The 23,150-nt window shown below is 34.3% G+C and overlaps 3 protein-coding genes across 3 annotated transcripts in view; 2 read left to right on the plus strand and 1 right to left on the minus strand.

The window, feature by feature from the left end:
- Window positions 1-327: 327 nt before the first annotated feature.
- Window positions 328-3,607, plus strand: LOC106711994. The gene is made up of 4 exons (XM_014504430.2): window positions 328-1,767; window positions 1,842-1,899; window positions 2,017-2,061; window positions 2,340-3,607. Exons 1-4 carry the CDS (start codon window positions 406-408, stop codon window positions 2,999-3,001), a joined length of 2,127 nt encoding a protein of 708 aa, XP_014359916.2. The 5' UTR covers window positions 328-405; the 3' UTR covers window positions 3,002-3,607.
- A 2,845-nt stretch (window positions 3,608-6,452) lies between these two features.
- LOC106711973 lies at window positions 6,453-8,977 on the minus strand. Its single transcript, XM_014504408.2, has 5 exons — window positions 8,854-8,977; window positions 8,650-8,783; window positions 8,224-8,435; window positions 6,804-7,500; window positions 6,453-6,584 (listed from the first exon to the last, which is right to left on the minus strand). The coding sequence occupies exons 1-5, from the start codon at window positions 8,874-8,876 to the stop codon at window positions 6,487-6,489; spliced, it is 1,164 nt and encodes a 387-aa protein (XP_014359894.2). The 5' UTR covers window positions 8,877-8,977; the 3' UTR covers window positions 6,453-6,486.
- A 1,552-nt stretch (window positions 8,978-10,529) lies between these two features.
- Window positions 10,530-23,150, plus strand: part of LOC106711963 (disheveled-associated activator of morphogenesis 1) — a 95,408-nt gene continuing 82,787 nt past the window's right edge. Inside the window, exon 1 of the mRNA XM_045681041.1 lies at window positions 10,530-10,722. The gene's annotated coding sequence lies outside the window, so the exon portion shown is untranslated. The remainder of the gene's footprint in view (window positions 10,723-23,150) is intronic.

Consider the following 23,150-nt stretch of genomic DNA (forward strand, 5'->3'; position numbering starts at 1 on the left):
AAAGGATAGATTTGCTTGTCATAAGTAGGTGAAACTAAAGATAGACTGATTATTGGAAACGGCCGTAAAATAAAAAGAGATCAGTGGGATGATTGATGATCTTTATAGAGGCCAGTGCTGTGCCCTATAACTGTATCGATGACCAGAGAGCACTGACAGCTGACTGAAAGTTTGGTAGACAAGCGAAGCAATTTTGACAGTATTTTGGGAAATGTCAGGTCCTCCGCGCGGTATCGTTGTTTAATATTCTTTAAAATACTATCATTTATTTTTTTTTACATTTAAATATAGATATTTGCCTTCAATGTTGTTTTTATTTAGTGCTTAATGGTATAATACGTTAAATTTTTAATGGTATAAGTCTATGGTTAAAGTGATTGATTTTCTAGTGTTTTAAGTTTCATAATGAATACTCCTAAAGAAGATGATATATCGGATGAGGATATTCCAAGCGACTTTTTTGATGATTTTAATAAAGAAGAATTTATGGAAGGTCTCAGTGTTATAGACAGTTGGGATGTAAAAGAAAATCCGCAATCACGAAGTTCGAGATCACGAATTAACGCCGCCGCTATTGATGGCGTAAGCGACCTCCGAGAACTGATCGGCGACAGCAGAGAAGACAGACACGCCAATGACGACGATGTTATTCGGGATCAAAACAAGATAGGCGAACCGCGCGAGACGTCTAACCAAAGGTATTCTAGTAATAGTGGCCATTATCATCATTCTAGCCAACTAGACAACTATATAAAGCCTGGAAGTCGTCGAGACCTCCGTAAAACTAACGAAGCTATAAGGAAAGATAAAGCAGTGAAAGTCAAAGAATATTTAAGCAAACATCTGGACTCAATTGAGGACCTTAAACCCCCTGGAACTGAACTTGATGACTTTCTTAATGAACCTTCTGCACCTTCAAAACGAAAACCGCGATCGCGAAGTCGTGAAAAACATTCTCGACATACAAGCCCCAGAGATCCCAAGTTTTTGAAGTCTCCCAAAAGAGAATATCATTTTAAGGATAAACGAATTTATTACAATAGTAGACATTATGAAAATCATCGTGGACATCCATATTTTAAACCCTATCACAAATTTCGTCAGCAAAGCCCAAATTGGAAAAAACACTATAATTACAACTATCCAAGGCAAAATGTTAGAGGTGGACATAGCCCAGGACCTCGCAATAATTTTAGACTTAGTCCTCCTTCATTTGGAGCCCGGGGAAGAAGTCCCCGGCGACGCAGCCCACGATTACGCAGCCCCCGAGGACGCAGCTCACGAGGACGTAGCTCAAAAGGACGTAGCCCACATCGATACAGTCCGCGAAGGCAGAGCCCTCGTAGGCGCAGCAGAAGTCGATCACCAAGATCTTCAAATTATAAATACAGCGATAAAAGATTGTCCATGGAACAGAAAGATTCATTTTTGTATCCAGTTGAGATGTCACAAATACCAGTGCCAGTTTTAAATACTGACGGGGAAACTAGCCACGGAGAGTTCTATGGGCATCATCATTTAAGTGAATATCCTGCAGGAACACCGGGGTATTCTTATATGCAAAGTTCTTTTCCTAATGCAGGTTTTGATTATGGAACACCAACAGATTCTATGAACATTGGAATGTCACAGCCTACTCCAGCACTGATCATGACTGCAACACCATCAATGGTTCCTCCTCCCGTTGCAAGCAGCCTGGCTACACTACAAGTGCCTTCTGGTAGTGTGCGAACTTCAAGTGAAAAACCTTATGATGCATTGGCTAAAGTAATTATAGTTAGTTAATTAAACAAAATATACTTTAGTCTAGTTAACTTTATTAATAAAAAATAAAATTTCAGTTGGTTGTCGAAGGCAAGCTTTCTAAAGAAGACTATCTAAAGTTGGCTCCAAATAAAGGTAAGGGTTAATTCACATTCACAATATTTATTAAAACTTCTATGCTTACTAATGTAGTTTTATACTATTTTAAATATCAGCTCCTCATTTAATAGAATTTGATTGTGTTTATTTCAGGTACATTTATGGAGAAGGCTACAGCTACACAAGTCAGAGTAAAGGGTGGGTAATAGTTTTCATGTTTAATCTATTAATAACACATATCAAAGAATAAAAAGTGGTTTTTAGGTGTCAAATTTTTTAATCAAATTTATTTAAAGTTTTAATTTTTCTAGTCAATATAATAACTGCACTATGTTATGTTTGTATATGTATATAAAGATTTTTCAGTGCTCTAGCTAGTAAGAAGGTATCAAGGTTGAAAAGTTAAATTTCCCATAAAAATTAATTTTGGTTCAATTTAAATGCTATATTCTCATTTCTATGTTTTGCGTTCACAGTGTTAGACCGCTGCCTCCAAGCTTTGACTAAGCTTAGTAAGTTAGAGTTGCCAAATCGTTTATTTCTAAACAATGCCCTTCTTGAACAAGAACATAAGAGCTTAACTCCCAAATATTGCTCTCCATTGAAGAGGCAAGCACCTGTGGATTTTTACTTCACAAAAACTGATTGTGAATCGGAGACAGTGCGGAAAAATAGACAAATTATTGATAACATCATTTCAACAATAGGGTTAAGTGACATTGTTTTACGCTCAAAAAAGAATAACAACAAGAATATGGCTGATGCGGCAGTTCAAACGACGACCCCGTTCTGCGAAGTGTGTTATATACGTGAAAATACGAAGACCAACGATGCCGATACTAGCATTGATCGTGAAAGTTTTACAGCTACAGTACATACTCAAGTTGTGGACGAAGATTTGCTTAGTTCCAAATCAGTGTTTAATCCAAGTGGCGGTGCCGGGAACCATGAACATATTTCAATAGCGCATCTTACTCCCGCTCAGCTGGTGTCTCAACTCGCGGCCCGTGCGAAGACTTTGAAGCAATCCCAGCCGCAACGCTCTCAGTTCAACAGGCGAGTACCGGGTAACAGCTACGACTATGGCGGAGGTGGCAGTAAAGATGACAGCTTTTACAACAAATTTTCTAATCAATGAAGTTTAATTCTACAATAGTATTGTAAACATGAATTTACACTGCCTAAATACATGCACTAAAACATCATCCGTCATCCTTGTTATGCTCTTTGAAAAAGCTGAGATAACTATGTTTTTGTGCAGGTGTTTCTGCAATGGAAACTCATGGTCAAAATGTTCTACATAATGTGATGATGTAAGCCTTAACAACGTCCAAGTATGGATCTGGTACTTACGTTTTTTCATAATGGAAATTATCGAACTTTCTCTTTATAAAATTAATTTGTTTTTACAATCTACAGATTTTTCCACATTTTTTTTTTAATTTACACAACTGTGCTGCAGTATTTGAGTGTATGAAAATGTGTTATAAAAGAAGAATATGATGTACAAGTATCGGTTTTAATTTTTACGTGAATAATGAATGCAAGAAGAGCCAGTACAAGTTGCTGATGACGTCATCTGAAGCGCCACAACAGGGTGTAACATCAAGATGGACGTGCTATGCTTCTATCACAGGAAGACGTTTTTATTTCAAGGATTTCATATAAAGTAATAAACCTTTTTGAAGCATTTATTAGTAGTCATTGAAGTACTAAAATGCTTTGAAAAGATACAAACTCAAATTATTACTGATTGCGAGACAAAGATGTTTTACAATACTTTTTACGTATAAAAATATTCTCATTTGTCGCGATGTTATGGCATAAGTATACTTCGAATGTAAATTATTAAAATAATAATTTGTATGTTTCAAGTTTACGATCCCCTTGAATCTTTCCTAGGATGTAAAAATATTGAAATTTTTTTTTATAGGTGAATTAGAAATACCTTTACGTGTAATTTGTGTTGTACTGTTGATACCAAGGCAAATATAGATTTAAAAAATTAATGAACTTCTTATTTAACAAGTGACAGAACTATAGCGTCTATAACGTGCGGGTAGACACAGATTATAGACCATAGTTTGCATTTGTTTACACATTCCTTTTGCATACATTTTCTTTTTTATGTCCTTCCTAAGTCCTTATTATCACTTACTCTTAACATGTTCACTATGGTCGTTGAAGTTACTTTTATTCGATGAATTTTAATGTCAATGTTAGAAAGGTCAAGTAACTGGAGAGCATGCCGGTGCAAAAGTATGAATGTGGAAGTGGCGAGAGATGTTAGGTCATGTTTATGTTAGAATGTTTCGGCAATAGAAACAAGTTGTGTGGTTCAGATCATTCATATTGTTCTTTCAATGTGAGGTAAGCAATCGCTTTGCATTCATTTGCGACGGCAATAAAGGCGCTTGTGTTAGATTTGATTGAAACAAATTTCACTGAACGCAAGATTTAATTAAAATTTTCGTTAACTTGACACACAAAAATTGAACCGCACCAATAACTTTTTTATTAAGTGCTTTTTGCTACCTGAGAAGAACACTAATTTTCACGTGCAAGGACCAATGTTACTTAGAACTTGACAGCAAGAGTCGAACTGCGCAAAGACGTGTCTGCGATTGCAAAGTTATTGCTTTAGGGGCCGTAACTACGGTGGTCTGTTCGAGTCCAGCTCGGAAGAATAAATCGAGGTAATGAAGTTTTGTCAACGGGAGAGAGTAAATTGAAAATCGCAGTTTCGTCGAGGGAGCTGCGAATATAGAAAACCGAAGATCAAGAACCTAAATATTGTTACATCAGATTTAATGCAAATGTGGTAAGTCATTTTTATAAATTTACGTGAATAAAGATGTAGAATTACTATTGTAAAGATGTACCATTGTGCCCTTTAAGTCTATCAAAAGTTATAATTTGTATGATTTCTTGAATTTGGGGTGTTGTAATTTTCTATGTATAGAATCAAAACTGGGTACAATAGCAACTACACCGTACTTGAGTACGGTTTAGTTCCTTTTGCTACCTAACTTTTCCTGAGGCCTAATTTAAGTCCCTTTTTCCTTCTGTTTTCTCATAAGGAATGGATGGGAAGAGGGAGTGTATTCTCCGTCGATTAAAGGTAGGCAACACATCCGTAATTGCGACAATGATCGTTTGAAAAAAAAACATAACCATGTTACATAACATAAAAAAACTACATTATGTAATGGTATCATCATATCATGGTCATTCAGATTTAAACTTATTTTTCAATGTCAGATCGATTTGGAGGACGACATCCTGTTGTACTGAATCGACGTCTTCGTGGGATGAGGACCGGGAGACGATGTAATTGTTTTTTGGTAAGTAAGAAGATTTTATGTTATCGGTTTTTAAATTAATTTAGCATAAAGTCAAGGAACATATATGTATGAGTGATCCTCCTTCAAAAACTAAGTCGTCCCCAAAGTTTTTTTTGGAGATTTAATTTATGAAACCTTGAACTAAGAAAAGACTAAAAGTGTTGGAAAAGACAACAAGGACTGGTCATCATCTATGTCACATACGTCAGATGAAGATATTAGATCGAATGTTCAATCCATAAAGTTTGAGAGTAGAAAATAATTTCGATTTTGGAAATCTTTGTATTTTTTTCATCTTTTAAGTAGAGGCATCGTATTCGTATGTGTAGTAAAACGGTTGCATATAAGAAATGGGGAAGAAAATAGTTTTTTCTTAACGTACTGGAGGTAAGTTGAAAATTGAGAGGTAGCAAAAGAAAAAAGTTTTAATGTATGTAAATTGGAAAGTTAATTCTAAAAATCAACGATTGCTTTGACTCTTGAACATTTTACGAAAAATAAACACTTTGAATATTTTTATTGTTTTATTTTTTAACATGTTAAATACTTGTTCATGATATAGCGCAGATCAGGTTTTGTATGCTTAGTGTCCATAATAAAATTCAATTTCGATAACCAGAATTATAACATTTTACTAAATTCTTAAAAATATATACTTTTATCTATATTTAAACAATAGAAAAGTTCAAGCTTTACAATTGAGAAGAGTTCTATCTAATCTCCTGAACTGTCATATCGAAAAAATCTTATTGGCGTAGGACGTGTTAAATACAAAACCCTTACAAATAACACAATAAATAATTTAACAATGGTAGACGCCAGCAACAACAACATCAGTTGCACGAATTAGTCACTCAGTGAAATACCACGACCTCACAGAAGAAAGACGTGAAGTGGAAGAAATTCCGCATAGTCTGACGAGTGTGGTGCCCGAGGCCTAATTTTAGTCCTCTTTCCTTTCCCACCTTTTTCTTATAACGAAGGGGAGGTGGATTTGATGGAGGAGGAGATGCATAGGAAGGTTAAATATTCGCTTTTTGTGCGTCTCCTCCTTCGTCGATTGAGGGTAGACAATGCATCTGCAATTGCGAATGTCTATGGGCAGCGGTCGCTTCGCCATTTCGGCGAATATATGTGGCCGCTTGCTCGTTTGCCACCTTGTAATATAAAAAAGAATATTGATGTCCGACATACTTCAATGAAAAATATAGACTTACCAAAAAAATTATAATAAATACATTATTAAAAAAAGTACAAGACATTGTTGGTGAAGTATAATTTAGCCATCTAAGAAATCATCAAGCCATTTTTCTAGATCTTCGGGTGATTCGATCACAGGATTCTTTGCTGGTGCCTGCTCCTTTACTGGACTGATATCTGAAATTACAAGTTAATTCAAACAAAGATACATAGATGTACTGTTTTTATTAATAAGAGTTAAACTTAGTTAAAATTAAAACTAGTAGTCTAACAATAATTCTATTGCTGAATTAAAGACCTAAGTAGGTAAAGGGTTAATATTTTTCAAGGACATGTCTTCACTACTAACAATAAGCTATAATTAAATTTGTTAAATCTTATGAAATTGTTACTTACTTTCAACCACTTTCACAGCTGCGGTATTTACTGATGCTTTTGGGTTAGATCTTACTTGGCTTTCTACATTTTTGTTATCAATAACAGCTATTATTTCATCAATATCATCTGCATGTTTATTGTCCACAGATTTTTGTTTTATATTAACTTTTTCTTCTACTTTCGCAAATGGTTTATCATATTCCATCTCCTTAGTATCAAGATTTTCAGGTTGAGTTTCGATTTTAGTAATTTCATTAAACTTAACAGGACTAGGACTAGAAGTTATTTCATTAGTTGTCATTTTTTGGTTGTCTGTTTCATTTTTGTTCTCAAGATTTGTAAAATCAACATCTTTTGGTGTCACTTCTACTTTTTCTTCAGACATACTACTTTCTTTTTCATCCGATTCTCTTAATTTCTGTAAAATTCTTTCTTGTGCTTCCATTTCTGGTGTAGTATAACTTTTATCATTGTAATATTTTTGTTTAAATTTCGTAGCTCTGTTATTCATATTCAAAATGTCTGTTTCACTGAATAATGATTGATCAATACTATTTCTTTCATAAAATGGTATCGTGGATAGAGCTATAGCTAAATTGTCCATATCAATTTCGAAATATTTATCATATAAAGAAGGACCTGTAGTAATATCCCATGACTTTTCATGTTTGAATTGAAAATGTCCTCCAACTGATAATGGCGCTTGGATTAGAGCCTGGAAAGTTAAATAAATAATAAATAAAATATTCTTTATTTAACTAAAAACAATTTTTCACAAAATTAGTGGGGCTCTGTCTCCTGAACTAGTTAAAACTGTGTTTCGGGAGGCAGCACCTTCTCTTATATATTACTTAATTAATATAATGATAACTGATAATGGTGCTTGGATTAGAGCCTGGAATGTTGGAAATATATTTTTAATTATCTATTATCCACTGGTTATGTTTGGGTTAGGCCACCATTAAACTAGTAATATGCATTATATCAAATTTAAAAAAAAAATACAATCCAATTTCCAATATAATAAAATTCTATTTTAACCTATTCAATTCCACCACCTGATCCATATTTACTTAATATGTAAAAATTATAGTTGAAATCAATGTTTAAATTTTCATTAGGTATCTTTAGAAATAATATAAAACAGTTAGCTATTTCATTAATCATTTTTGAGATTTTAAAAGTGTTAGTGTTGGCCATTTAAATTAAGTTTTTTTTTTTATAAGAGAAGGGGGCAAATGAGCAGTGGGAACACCAAGGTGTTCATCGTGCTCATGGACATCTGCAATACCAGAGGAATCGCAAATGGGTTGCCGGCCTTTGAGATGGTGATTTAAAATTAATGTGTGATTATTCAATTGTTGCTTTAAAAATTATTGATAGTTTCATCAGATTACATTATATCTTAACCATTCATATAAATAAAATGTATAAATACCTCATAATCAGCACCCATATTCTCCTGTTCCTCAATTTCATTGTAACTCTCAATTGGCATTTCATATTTTGCCCAATTACTTTGTATCTCCTTTTTCTTATACTTTGAGTTAGCTTCCTCCGTTATTTTAAGAATTTCATCCGTCTCCCTCTTAAGGTTTTTATAAAACTCAGGTCCAGGAGGTTCATATGCAGGCTTATCTGGACCTGGAGCTGAAATTGAAAGGTTTTAGTATAGAATTCCTCTGAAGATGCTCTTAAAGTTTTTATCTGTTCCACCATAGAAAAAACCTTTTTGGATAATGTTCTATTGATAATTAATACTTAAAATGTTAGATTGTTCAAGCAAATATTTTGGTATGAAATATAAATTGTTATCTGTTTAACTATTTTCTTGAAATTAAAAAGATTGGGGTTGAAGCATTACCTTTAGCAGGTTCGGATTCCTTTTGCACTGGTACTGGCTGACCTTTTGTTGCTGGCTGTTTGTTTTCTTTTTTTTCGACTTGCTGATCGTTACGACGTCGTGACCGTCTCTGCTCTTTTGGGTCATTTTTACGGCTAATATATAAAGTTCATGATTTAATGAAAGTATATAAATGTTAAAAGTTTGCTTCAATAGTGTACTCACTTAGATTTCTTATCTTCCGGCATAATTAAATATTGTCTAGGTAAAACTATATGATACTAATCAGTTGATTTTAATCTAAAAAAGTTACTTCTTGGAATTAAATAAATTAATGATCTCACTTTGTAAAAGTAAAATGATAATAAGTAAATTTAATTACACTCCAGCTGTTAACTTCGCGTAATTTTTTCTTTTAAATTTGACATTGACATTTGCTGATGTTTTTGTTATTCGCTCGAGAGAGCAGGCAAGGGAACTAAGTCATACTGCCTTGCATTGAAAATTGCGTTGATTTATGACGGGCATTTGTGTTAACATCAAAAGACCCGTAAAACGAAACGTTTCGTAACTGGATTATATTATTAAATATTTTTTTTAAATTTCAAATTTTTTTGCTAAGATCCTGATAGACATCTGTTTTGATAAATTTACCAGTTTATCAACCTAGAAAAAAATGTGGTTGTGAGGAAGGCCATACAGCGACATCTCACAGAAATTCAAGTTTACTAGGACGTTTTGAACTTTTTATATTTTAGCAAAAGATGTCGCTATTATTTTTGTAAGGAACTTGTGCATGTATGAATGTATAAAAAGTGTATGAACGTATGATTATTATTATTATGAAATTTTTTATTAATATTGCAGGGATATTAAGGGACATACCCTGCAAATAGCAAATTGCAAAGCAGGTCCCTTCATAACCGCAATAAAAATACACTTTTAGAAGAATTGCCCTTCCGTTTCGCCTGCAACTTGACGATCTTATTGAATTAGAATTAGAATTTTATTGGTGCGATGTAAAAACGCTTGTTTTATGACCTATTAGATACCATATATTCTGCCTTATCTAACTATCGACTAATTATCGAATTAAGCACGAGAAGATTAAAAACCAAAAGCGAACACATCATGTAGGGGTCGTAAAGCGCATACATTGTTTATGCATGTGTCGTCCTACGTAAACCCATTCTCGTTTCGGTCGCGCTTTGTATCAACACAATTATGACAAACAACAAAACATACGACCACCACGGTCTGGGATCACTAAACCAGAATCGGATTTTACTGAACTAGTTCTACCTTGCAATGAAAATAACATTTAACCTCCTGACATAAAGTTGAATTTTGCTTAATATAGTAGAGTACTAAACTAAAGGCTTTGAAAGGCGTAGGTGTTGTGTAGGCGGTAGTCCCGAAACGAAATGTATCATTTTAACGAAGCAAGCACATCCCAAATAGAAAGTTATGGAGGATAATTTCAAAAAAGTCATGGCGATACCTTATGAATGATATATCGATTTGGAAGACTTGCGCTAATACCTCAGATTGGGATAATGATGATATCAAAACCTAATGGAAAATAAAATTTGTATAAAATTTAAAGGATTGGTTTGTTTTTTTTTCGTCCCTATCGTCAGGTTAAAAAAAAAACAAGACCCTTTAATTTAAGTAACATGCGAAAAATAAAACTTGAAAGGGAAAAATAAAGAGGACACTTTTAGGGACTTTCTGCCGCACTCATAGTCGTAAAGTGGTCCTCTTTATCAGATTTAAACCTAAGGTTTCAGGAAGAAGGAAGGAAGGGCGATATTTGCGGGTGTGACAGGAACATACGGCACGGGGATGACGCACCGCGCATGCGCCGCGCAAGGGGCGGCCGCGCGCAGTCGCCACGCGCCCGTCCTCAAAACAACATGGCGTACGTTCGCGTCCAAGGACACCGCTGACAGCACACGATATTACAGCTGTTATCAATTCATAAATACGCCGTTTTTAAGTGATTAAAGATGTTCAGTGTTTTTTTAGTGGTGTGTTGAACTTTTGTGTTTTTAATTATTGGAATACCGGCGTTTTGCACGCCGATTTTAAAAGGTGCGTACGCAAAAAATGTGTGACATTTTTATTGCATTCTTGATATGCAATTAAATGTCAAATATTTGATTTATATATTTTATATTTGTGAAAAAAATCGATGATAGATACTCAAATGAGTTTCGTTTGTATAAATTACTATTATTCCTACCAAAAAAAGTTTCTTGGATAACATTGACATTTTAAAAGTTTCTTCAATTCTTCTTATTGACGGTTATTAAAAATTAATTCAAGGATAAATTCGAAAACAAAAAAAATAGCATAAAACAAGGCATCGCATTATAAATGTTTACACCCAACGACGTACTGATAAGCCCCTCCCTTACTGCAAGTTGGACTTATAAGTCTATATAAAACCTCACACAGTATAAGCTATGAATCTGTCAACCCCAATTAGGTAAAAAGCTCGAGACCTTTAAATAATAAAAAACTAATTTTAATATTGCACTTAAACAATGAAGTTAACTCTTCATTTGTTATCACACAGTTCATGATATCGAATAATGTAGCTTTCTCAGTATACCTAAAAGGAATAATTTTACAATTAACAATTTTTGTCAACAATCTAATAGATAATTATAAAAATTAAAACGTAGATACGAAAAATCGTGACATACTTTTATTATTTTTTAACTATAAAATACGTAATACTAGTATTATTATAGAAATTACGCAACATACTACAGAATTCTACGCACAGTTTAATGTAATACATTTCGTAAGTTTTAAAAAGGTAAAGAATGTATTAGTACCGTATGAACAATTTTGTATTGCGACATGAACTAGAATTTCGAGTAAAAACACTAAACGGTTAGTCTCAAACTTTAAAATGTTATTAGACTTGCACATTTAGTTGCATCGATTTTGTTGAAACGCGTATAAATTTTAATTGCTTTGAGATAAGCGTAACGTTATTATTTAAAGTTCAAAGGAAGGATACAAATAAACTCAAAACAATGCGGGCAATCGTTGACCACAACGATCTAGGGACTTCCTTGTTATTGCCCCATTTTTACTGCGCCGTCTCTACTCATCGACTTGAACTGCTGTTTAGCAAAGTGTATGGTTGTTTTTAATATCTAGTACAAACAGAAATTCTTAAATTCAGGTGTTTTTATATCATAAGTTGGTAAACGAGCTAGCGAGCGAGAATACGCCTAAACAGCGACACGACCATCATCTGTAATTGGAGATGCGTCGCCTATCTTTATTCAACAGTTAATGTTCTCTTAACATCAGATCAGAATGTAGACAATAGATAGATTATTGAATAGGGTCGTAGTTAAGTCATAAAAAAACCAAATGTGGCATAAACACACATAGAAATCATTAAGCCACCCCTCTCTAATTCAGTTTAATGAAAGATCAATACGATTCAGGGGACAAACGATTCTGAATCAAGAAGGCAAATTACCTACCATCCCTTCTTTTAAGGAAAAAAGAAATACATAGGAATTCGACTAACAAAATGATTTGTGAATTATTCAAGACTTCGTCTATTTCCTTCTTTTTATTATTCGAAGTTAATTATTTGAAATTAAGATTTAAAGTATCCAGTCCTAGAAGACGAATCTTGTATTATTGTAGACTAGCTGTCGACGACAACTCCGTTCACTGGGAATTAAAAAAATAACCTAATTATTGGCTTATGAATACTTCCAGACTATTTTCTACATCTATACAAAATTTGAGCAAAATCTCTTAACCGTTCTGGAGATACCTTTAAAAAAACATCCATCCATCTAATCTAAACTATCTCTTCTCTCTTGATTTCTTTTACCTTATCGTTGTTTAAGCTTTACCTCTAATATGTCCCATACTCATTCAGTTTTTGTGATTGAAAATTTGATTGTATCAATATGGCCGAAGTACCTATTACGTACATTTAAGGATAGCACTTCCCGTTTCAAAATTTGCGACTTACATCATCACCGACGTTTCAATATAAATTAACATGCTAAATGCATTATTGCACGCGTTCGCACTTTCTTTCAATCAGTACGTGTGAGGTGCTTATGTGCAAAAGTAATACGCAATATTCATTACGTAGCAATTATGTACATGAATGCTTTAATGTAACTATTATTGGATAACGTACGTCTTAGGTATAAAAAAATGAGTTGTACACGAATTATGCTTACATCCTTTTATCAAGCTAAATTTAATTTACTAGTATTCCTTAAAAGTAATGAGATTGAATGTGGATGGCTATAAAGGTAGAGGAAGACCAAAGAAAGTATGGATGGATTGTGTGAAAGAGGATATGCGTAAGAATGGGGTAAATTCAAATATGACGGCTGAAAGAGATGTATAGAGAAGTAGTACATACTGTGCCGACCCTCCATAGGGATAAGGGCAGGTTGATGATGATGATCAATCCTTAAAACAAAATATACCAGAAATATTGAAAGCCTTGACATCTAAGACATGCCTAAGTATACCTATGCCGGTAATACTGATGTAATTAACTGTTAGTTACATCGTTATGACTCGATGTACAGAAATGATAACACGTGTGCCATTTGTATTAACAACATGTGTCTAATGTCCACAAAACATAACCATAACGTACAAAACTGTATTTGTATTTTGTATACTTAATGCAACTTTGAGTGAATAATGTTTTTGAAGGTATAGAAGATTCAAGAAGGATCATTGCGTCGGATGAGTTGCGTTATCCATTTATATATGTAATACATTCAAGCTGTTGTTAATTTTAATAGCGCTACTAATATCGATCAAGATTTCGTATAAAATTAAGAGCCACTTACAGTTAAATTAGACGAAATTGTTATTTAAAACGTCAAATTCGAGCTATAATGAAAAAGTTGTTTTGCTCCTTTTTGTTTTAAATTATGCTTACAGATTACAAATTACAGAGCGCATCAATTTTAAGTGTCTACTTTTAGATGCTAACTTTTTATGTAACCGTTGTAACCACGCTAGTGGAATAGTACACACTTCATATAAAAGACAATCGTTCGCTAGCAGCTAGTGGAAATATATCCTAAGTAAACCTTGGATCAGCTTGCTCTTTTAATGTGGATGTTCTGGGTGTCAGTGAACAAATTAGGCGAACCGCTGTTCGTTTGATCCCTTATTGTATAAAAATGTTACAATGTACTAAAAACTTTTCCAATAAGGATATTTGACGCAACCTCTATCGCATCCCACCCACGCACTGCTGTAGATAATAAAGCGTTTGTTTGACTGAACATATATTGTACGCATGAATCCATAAACTGATAAGAAATTAAACTGCGCAGGCTTAGGCTAAAAATCGATTATATTGGCTCCAGGAATTCGTAGATTCATGTAGTTTATGTCGTAATTTTTGTACACGTGTTTCATCAGTAGAAACTTACTGTAACATAAACCTACATTTAATACAAAACCTAAACATTTTATTATGAAATTATGATAAAGTTAATTATAAATAAGTGGTCACTTTGTTTGAAATTCTATGCGTATAATAAAGTTGTATTGTTCGTGACTTAACAATCAGTTAGTTGATATGCCGTTAAACTTTGTCAAGCAACCTTTTGTTATTTACAATTAGAGTCATATCAATGGTAAACCGTGAAAGTGATTTAATAATAAAAATATATTGTACTAAAATATGTTACACTACTTTAAAGAGGTTATTATTTTACTAGTTGTCGCCCGAGATCCGTCCGCGCGGAATTAATAATTAACTTTCGGTCCGTTGCTCGTTTGCCCCCCTTCTCCTATAAAAAATAAAAAAAATTAAAAAAAACCTAATTAGTAGTCTACGTGTTTCATGTATTCCAGACCATGATCTACATCCATGGGCCCTGCACGGTCAGAGTCGTGTGGCTTGCAGCTAAGTGGAAATGGACCTTATGTCACAAAGTTCGTGAACCCAATATTTATAATTACAGACAACATAACACAATTATGTGATAATGTTTCCGCTCTATAAATGCATATGTTGTCACCTCCAAGTACACATTTGTGTACGTGGAAAATAACCTCATTAATTATGTTTTCCTTGACCGAACACTATCTGTTTTCCTCAACCATGGTGGTCACTAACTTATAAAATAGTAGCTGTCACCCGCGACACAATCTGCTCGGAATTAAAAAAAAATTGTAGCCAGTGTGTTCTTCTAGATTATGTTCTACATATATGCTAAATTTTACGAAGATCCGTTAAGCTATCTGGTTACCTTCTAACAAACATCCATTCATCAAAACATTTGTAATATTAGAAAATGAATAAGTTAAGTAACAAGTAAGACTACTAAATAAAGTCATATAGGTACACTACTAGTGTGTGTAATTCATAAAAAAAAAATGGGACCCATCTGCAAGCACTTCCTTTCGATTAAAATATTTTTTATCAAAATCGGATCACCAGGGGCGGAGTTACGCGGTAACACAAAAAAAAAAATTCAGTCAGGCTAAAAAGAAAACGATTAGCAGTCACATCAACAGGTGCGTTTAAATCGGAACGTATCAAAAGTTGCCATTTCCAAGCAATCGCCTAACCATTAATAGAGATCATTATTTGCATCTCTTCTGTTTCAGCGTGGTTTATTATTTAACTAGCTTTTACCCGCGACTCCGTCCGCGCGGAATAAAAAATAGAAAACGGGGTAAAAATTATCCTATGTCCGTTTCCTGGTTCTAAGCTACCTGCCCACCAATTTTCAGTCAAATCGATTCAGCCGTTCTTGAGTTATAAATAGTGTAACTAACACGACTTTCTTTTATATATATAGATAACTTATTTATTTTTTCGGTATTGTATTTTTGCGTGTTTAAATGATTGTTGTTTCTTCTTAACCATGTCTTTTATACATGATCGTATCTGTTATTCTATTCGCGTCAATTGTTACTCACGCACGCCAGTTAGTCAGTGTGAAAAGCAAGCAAAAATATTACTCACTGGCGTCAAGTGAATTCATTATAATAGAGTATACAGTCAAAGAATTAAATTTGTCTCCCACTTAAGATCGAATATTATACAATTAACTGTTACCATAAGAAGACTAATTTATCTCGTGTAAATGTTGCTATGATCAAACGTAATTATACTGTGGGCTTCAAATGACTTTTGATAGAAGTGGGTAGGAAATAAACGTCTTCGACTACATCAGTGTATTTGCAGCTGAATGTTCTGTCAATGACGGTTATTGTGTAAGGAAGTGTTGCGCTGGAGTTTATGCTATTCATGTTCAATAGGATTTATTTACGGTAGCTTCGTAAGTAGACTGTCTGTTGAAATTATTATGTCAATTATTGTAGGCGTTAATTTCATTGGAATGGAAAGTGATGTGCCGTAATCCTGAAGTTTTAGGTTATGTTTTATTGGTATTTTAATGAAAAAACCTAGCCATATCTTGCTATTTTGTTAATGAGAAAAGAATTTTAGCTTACAATATTCAGCATAATTTAAAAATAAAACTTAATAACTGTTTGTCTTCTGTTTCTTTGTCTATTGAACAAAGGTCTCATGTATTTTTATCGTATCTATCTGTCCCTGAACTTGAGGGAGGTCGTAAAGTATGACGTTATCGGTGAGTCGCTCGGTCCTTGAACCCCCCCAAATTCCCCCAGCGGCAACCCGGCCTATATTTAGAACTGCACGCTCCGGCCAAAACGGGATCAATAAGTTAGTAGCAAGATTTTGTATGACTTGTAAGTCATTAGTCAGGCTGGTTTTACAGTCACGCCGCTAGACGCGCCGTTGGACAGCGCGCTGTTGGACAGCGCGCGTTTGAACAGCGGTGCACCAAAAAACGACATTAGTACGGCGCGTTTCGCTGCTGTGAGACAGTCGTGTACAAACAGATACAAAATGAACGGCAATGCGGTTAGAGTACTGGCTATTTACTTTTTATGGAAAAAAAGGCAACAAAAACGTCGAAGAACAGTAGGTGTTGATCCTTATAACGCTACAAGGTTACTGAGAGGCGAACACGTAACATCTTTCTCTGATTTACGAGAAAATAGTTATAAATTTTATAAATATTTTCGCCTATCAACCAGCAGTTTCGACGAATTACTGTGCAAGTTAGAGTTTTCTTTACGAAGATATAAAAATCATCGGCCGGGTCCCATAAACATCTTCTAATTCGCACTTCGTCAATTACTCGACCCGTATCGATGTGATTCATTTTGTACACAACAGTACCTAACGGCACGTCTCAACGGCGTGAGACTAAAACGCACAATGGCCGTAGAAGCGCACGAGCGGCGCGCGCTTCGACCGCGCCGCGCGAATAGGACGCGTTCAACGAACGGCGCTGCTCAAGCGCGCGAATTTGAAACGCTACTAATACCCCAATACATATCCGAGCGCGCGCGCTCCGACGGCGCTGCCGAAACGCGTGACTGTAAAACCAGCCTCATTTATAAGATTTCGGAATGTTGCGAAAGTTTTATAGTCAGAATAACTATGGGCTTCTACTGACAATACCCTCTTAAAAGGAAGTCTCGTATCACATATGTTTGTGAACGTGTTCTAAAACAACAAATGTGTACTGTGTAATTAACTAGCTGTCGCCCGCGACTCCATTCGCGCGTAATTAGAAAAACGTAATAAGTAGTGTCAAGAAAAACTCCAATTCATTGCACAGTGAATACTTTTATTCAATTTTCAACATTTCTAACGGTCAATTCTACTAGACGACTGTCTTTCCACTAGACGACTTATCACATCGACGGATATCCAACGACTGCCCGAGCTCCTGACTCAATAATCAAACGCTGTTTCAACCCCACCACTCTCAATCCATTCGCCGGAAGTTGTCACAAAAGAGTGGCGGGGTCGAGCAGTGCTGCCATCTAAGAAAACTAAAACTACCTTTTATAAAATTATTACATTCGGCCATCCTACGAAATGTGTAGCCTCCTGGCACACTAAAACATCAGGAACTCTGCCAATTAATTACTTACTAACTTAAGTTACTTATTATAATTTTGAAGCCAATATAATAAAATCTTAATTTAATTTAACAATATAACTATAATACAATATTATAAAACGGTATAAAAGTATCTATTTTCCTCATAAAAGTATTCAACCTACGTAATAATTATTAGAGACTCGAGTAGAAGCTCTTATGAAAGATTTAAAATCGCAAGTCGATCAATCTAACCAAGAGCTTGATAAAAGTCTAGACTTCCTAACGGACCAATTAAAAAACATTGAAGGTAAGTTATCTACGTTAGCTGAGGAGGCGATCTGGAAAAACGGACATGGCTACTTGAAGAGCGATTAGATACTTTGGAACGTTTTCCTCTAAAAACAGCCGTTGAAATAAGAAACGTCCCTGGTAAACAAGCAGAATCCAAATCCAATCTCCTACAAACTTTTGAGCGCCTAACTAATACTTTGGATGTTCAAATTGAGAAGATGAGCCGACTCCACAACGTCTACAGTCGTTGTCGAATTTACCAATACTTGGACTGAAATGGATGTGCTAGCGTCTGTCAAAAGCACAGAAAAAACAGAACTGACGAACTAAACTCCAAGCAACTTCCTTTCGTCGGAGAAGTCATTCCAGTTTACATGTTATAAAGATTAAAAGAGATTAACAAAAATTAGAAGAGTACATTTTCTCGCCAGAGAATTAGCAAAGGCAGAAAAATACGCTCACAGCTGGGTTAAAAATGGTAAAATACTTTTACGAAAAACAGAAGGGGCATTGTCATTAAAAACGAAGATCAACTTAGATTCATTACGGACACAAAATAAAATATTCTACGTAGTACAATATTTAAACACATTTGTATAACATATACCGTCCATAATGTTATCTTGCTTGTTCATTTTATAAATGTAATATGTAGACACATTTTACTAAAACATAAAAATCAACACTCCTAAAATAATACAATTAACTGCCAACAATCAACTTACTCTTATCACACATACTACCACCGCATCATAGAAGTGTACAATGCCAGGCATACTTATAGAATTCACCTTAGTTCCCCAATTTGATTATCATACAAGTATGCTAACCTAGAAATTAATTTTCCATATTACGGTTGCTTAATTTGTAAATACTGGTACTGTGTAAACATCAACACACAGTACGGCCTATTACTACTACCATTCGAGAACATTATATATTACTCATGTACACTAAATTTATGAAAAGTTACAATAAAAGTTGTTACAATATCTTATATACAATGATATAAATATCAATTTCAAACTATAAACTAACATTATTAAAACTCATGACAATAAAAATACAACATCATTCCTCCAATAGTGTCAACTTCATGATAACTGTTATTGTTACTTAATAACGAAGCACGAATTTTGTTTACAAAATCAAAACATACGTTTTATCAATTTAAACCTCTATTAATATGTCGTATTATGAATACACATACTAAGGCACTCTGATGTTTTACAAAACAAACAGCCCTAAACGTAGTACTTATATCCATTCATTTTTTTGGTAGGAGTACTAATGTACCCTTAATTATATCCGACATACAAATAATGTACCACACAATCTCAATAATTAGTGATAACATCGACAACACTGTACCATCTAAGGCACAAACCTGCACATCTGAAGAATTCAACTCGTTAATAAAATCACCAACACATAAACTAAAGATTCTAACACAGAATATAAAGAGTATATTGTGCAATTTTAACGGTTTCCTATTACTTCTTTCCAGAATAGCAATAAGTCCTGGCACCATTATTTTATTAGAATGCTGGCTTAACAATTCTTTATGTATCCCTTAAATAAAGGGGTACAATACTAGTAGTCTAGAATTTAAAAAAAAACCAAAACGATGGCATAATGATATACACTAAAAACTATTTACACTGTGATTCCTTTGAACATAAACTTTCAGATGCTACCTGTATTATAACAAATAAAAAAATGGTATTATCCTAAAGTCCATTAACAGATCGCAATCATTTCATAATGTAATACCATTCCTTAAATCATTAGAAGAACTATTAATCTCATATAAGAATTATAAAAAAAAAACATCGTAATAACAGGTGATATGAACATAATGTTCAAAATGCTCTCTCCGACCACGATACCATATTCCTTCCTAGTCATGGATACTAACCAAACAAAACCCTTTTTCACTATCACTGTTACCAAAACTAATTACAAAGAAGTTTCGGAAACAATCAAAACCTCTCAAAAATATTTATTACTGCTGATTGTAACTTGGCCACAAACTATCTTTTAGATAATATATCTAAACCAATTACCAGACACTAAAAAAACTCTGGATCTTGACAGGACTATTAAGGTGCATGAAAAATAGAGATCGAATGCATATGAAATTACGAAATCAACCTGTTAATGTTATTTTTATTGAGACATAAACGTTATAGAAATCACTGTAAAACCCTTCTTAGAAATGCAAAAGCCAATTATGAAATAGAACGTCTGAGGGAAGCTAGTAAAGCGAAAAATATGAAAATAACGTGGCGAATCATAAACGAAATTACACATTTTAAAACAATTCCCAAGGTATCACAAGATCTTCTAGAAAATAACCAACTATAAAAAAAAGCAGTCAACGATGTGAATAGTTATTTTGTTAATATAGGTAAAGCTCTCGCAGAAAATATTGCTCCCGACACTGATATAAGTAATAGTCTACAGCCAACTAATACAACACTAAATTCCGTGATCCTAACAGATGCCGATATACCTGAAATTCTGAACACCATTAACGCGTTAAAAATCGATAGCTCCATGGGCTTGGACAATATTCCCTCCGCTGTACTACGCCAAAATAGTTACTTACTTGCACCAGTCATAACACACATTGTTAATCTTTCCCTACAGTCAAGAGTCTTTCCTAAATCTCTTAAACATGGCAAAAATACCTATGCACAAAAGTGATGATAAAATGATTGTTGGTAACTACAGGCCCAATTCCATATTAACATATTTATCGAAGGTTTTTGAAAAGATAATTAACAATAGATTGGTCAGTTATCTAGAACACAACAACATGTTCTCTAAAAATCCATTTGGCTTCCGAAGAAATAGGTCGACTTCAAGTGCTGTACTAACATTAACAGAATATGTCGCCAAAAACTATCAGAAAGAAGAGTATTGCTCTATTTCTAAATCTTGCAGAGGCCTTTGACACTGTGCCAATACCGCTACTTTTAAACAAGTTAGAAGGTCTTAAAAACAAGGAATCAAAAATGTTCAACTTAACCTTTTCAAAGACTACCTCTCGGATAGGACACAGAGCATAAAGATAGGACCTCATATAAGTGACCCCTTAACTGTTAGCTGTGGTGTTCCGCAGGACAGTATACTAGGGCCTACCCTCTTTCTAGTTTATATAAACGAGCTTTGCAACCTCCCAGTCGATCGCGGTATCATTATCACTTATGCTGATGATACAGTTTTAGTTGTCCAAGGAGACACCTGGCCTGAGACTTTTGCATCAGCCCAGGGAGCGTTTAACAACATCTCAATGTGGCTCAGAAATAATAGATTAACATTAAATATAGAAAAAACAAAGCATGTAACATTTTCCATTAAGAACCCGCAGAATTTCGAGTCCCTCTTTCTACTTGCACACACCTCATCTACCTGGCAAAACAGGTTCCCGAATATCATGTGTAAATGCCAGACCATACAAAAAGTTACCTCAATTAGATATCTTAGCGTAATCAATTAACTCAGCGAATCAGAAAATTAACTGCAGTTTTCAAAACATCAGGGTTTGTGCATATAAAAGACATCATTAAAATGTTATATTATTCCCTATGTCAGTCTGTGCTAAGTTATTGTATTTCGTCTTGGGGAGGTTCAAATAAAATAAATCTTTTTCCACTCGAGAGAGCAGAACGCGGTATACTAAAATGCAGCACAAACCGCCCATTCAGATATCCAACAGCTAACCTGCACAGGGAATGTAAAGTTCTTACAGTAAGGCAACTATATATACCGGCTCTTATCCTTCATCATCACTCATCAATTATATACAATCACGAGCTAATCTTCATTCAACGCTCCGCACATAATATATGTGAAGTGCCAAGAGTTCATACTACGTTTTCCGGAAAATTTTCATACTTCTTAAGCCCAATCTTACCTCTTTCAAATGCAAAAGATATTATTTCATATGATACTCATTGATTTAATTGTATAGAACCTTTTAATCCTTGATACAAACATAGAACTTTACTTTTATAAACGTACATAAACACGATGACGATGACCTCCAACTTAGTCATCGTCTGACGTCATATCTAAATGTATTAAATCCCTGGAATCATGTCTCAATCTCTCTTATTTACATCAAAGTTCAGTCTCAGTCAAATTTAAAGTCATTCGTTTCCTACGGTCCAGCGAGCATCATTGCTCACTCAATCATTAAGTTCAGTCGTTTCTTACAGTTCAGCGAGCATCATTGCTCACTCAATCATTAAGTTCAGTCGTTTCTTATAGTCCAGCGAGCATCATTGCTCACTCAATCATTAAGTTCAGTCGTTTCTTATAGTCCAGCGAGCATCATTGTTCACTCAGTCATTAAGTTCAGTCGATTCTTACAGTCCAGCGAGCATCATTGCCCGCTCAATCAATATCCAGCGTACATCATTGTTCGCTCAATCATTATCCAGCGAACATTCATTGTTCGCTCAATCATTATCCAGCGTACATCATTGTTCGCTCAATCATTATCCAGCGAACATTCATTGTTCGCTCAATCGGTATCCCAAAAACATGATATTTCTCCACTGTTTAATCGTTCGAAGCGAGTAATTTCAATAGACATAAATACAACAAAAAATAAATAAAAAGTAAGTAAATGATTCACACACAAATAAAGTTTTATACATAATAAAATAGAAACCTCTATTATTTATTTCCCTGTTGGGGGGTCTCGCTTGTATAACTATGAAATCATTACCCATATTCAATTTCCAAATATCCCGTAAAACGTTTAAAATTCTAAAGAATTCAAAATAGGTAGCATAAATATAAATAAAGAAAAGTGAAAATACGAGTTAAAATCACATTCGATACTTATAAATCAATAAGTCATTAAATAAATGTTTTTAATAATGACGTAAATAATGATCTCAATAAAAAGTCTTTGTAACACTAGCGCGTAAAAAAAAAAATAGAAAACGGGGTAAAAATTATCCTATGTCCGTTTCCTGCTTCTAAGCTATCTGCCTGCCAATTTTCAGTCAAATCGATTCAGCCGTTCTTGAGTTATAAATGGTGTAACTAACACGACTTTCTTTTATATATATAAAGACTAGCTTTTACCCGCGACTCCGTCCGCGCGGAATAAAAAAAAATAGAAAACGGGGTAAAAATTATCCTATGTCCTTTTCCTGGTTCTAAGCTACCTGCCCACCAATTTTCAGTCAAATCGATTCAGCCGTTCTTGAGTTATAAATGGTGTAACTAACACAACTTTCT

This window comes from Papilio machaon, chromosome 14, assembly GCF_912999745.1.
Source record: "Papilio machaon chromosome 14, ilPapMach1.1, whole genome shotgun sequence".
Classification (NCBI taxonomy): domain Eukaryota; kingdom Metazoa; phylum Arthropoda; class Insecta; order Lepidoptera; family Papilionidae; genus Papilio; species Papilio machaon.

Coding starts and splice junctions, on each gene's coding strand:
- LOC106711994 (XM_014504430.2), top strand. CDS start 406: ATGAATACTCCTAAAGAAGATGATATATCGGATGAGGATATTCCAAGC. Junction 1,768..1,841: donor CTTATGATGCATTGGCTAAA/GTAATTATAGTT, acceptor ATAAAATTTCAG/TTGGTTGTCGAAGGCAAGCT. Junction 2,062..2,339: donor TACACAAGTCAGAGTAAAGG/GTGGGTAATAGT, acceptor TTGCGTTCACAG/TGTTAGACCGCTGCCTCCAA.
- LOC106711973 (XM_014504408.2), bottom strand. CDS start 8,876: ATGCCGGAAGATAAGAAATCTAA. Junction 8,784..8,853: donor CCGGAAGATAAGAAATCTAA/GTGAGTACACTA, acceptor TTTATATATTAG/CCGTAAAAATGACCCAAAAG. Junction 6,585..6,803: donor AGCTGTGAAAGTGGTTGAAA/GTAAGTAACAAT, acceptor TTGTAATTTCAG/ATATCAGTCCAGTAAAGGAG.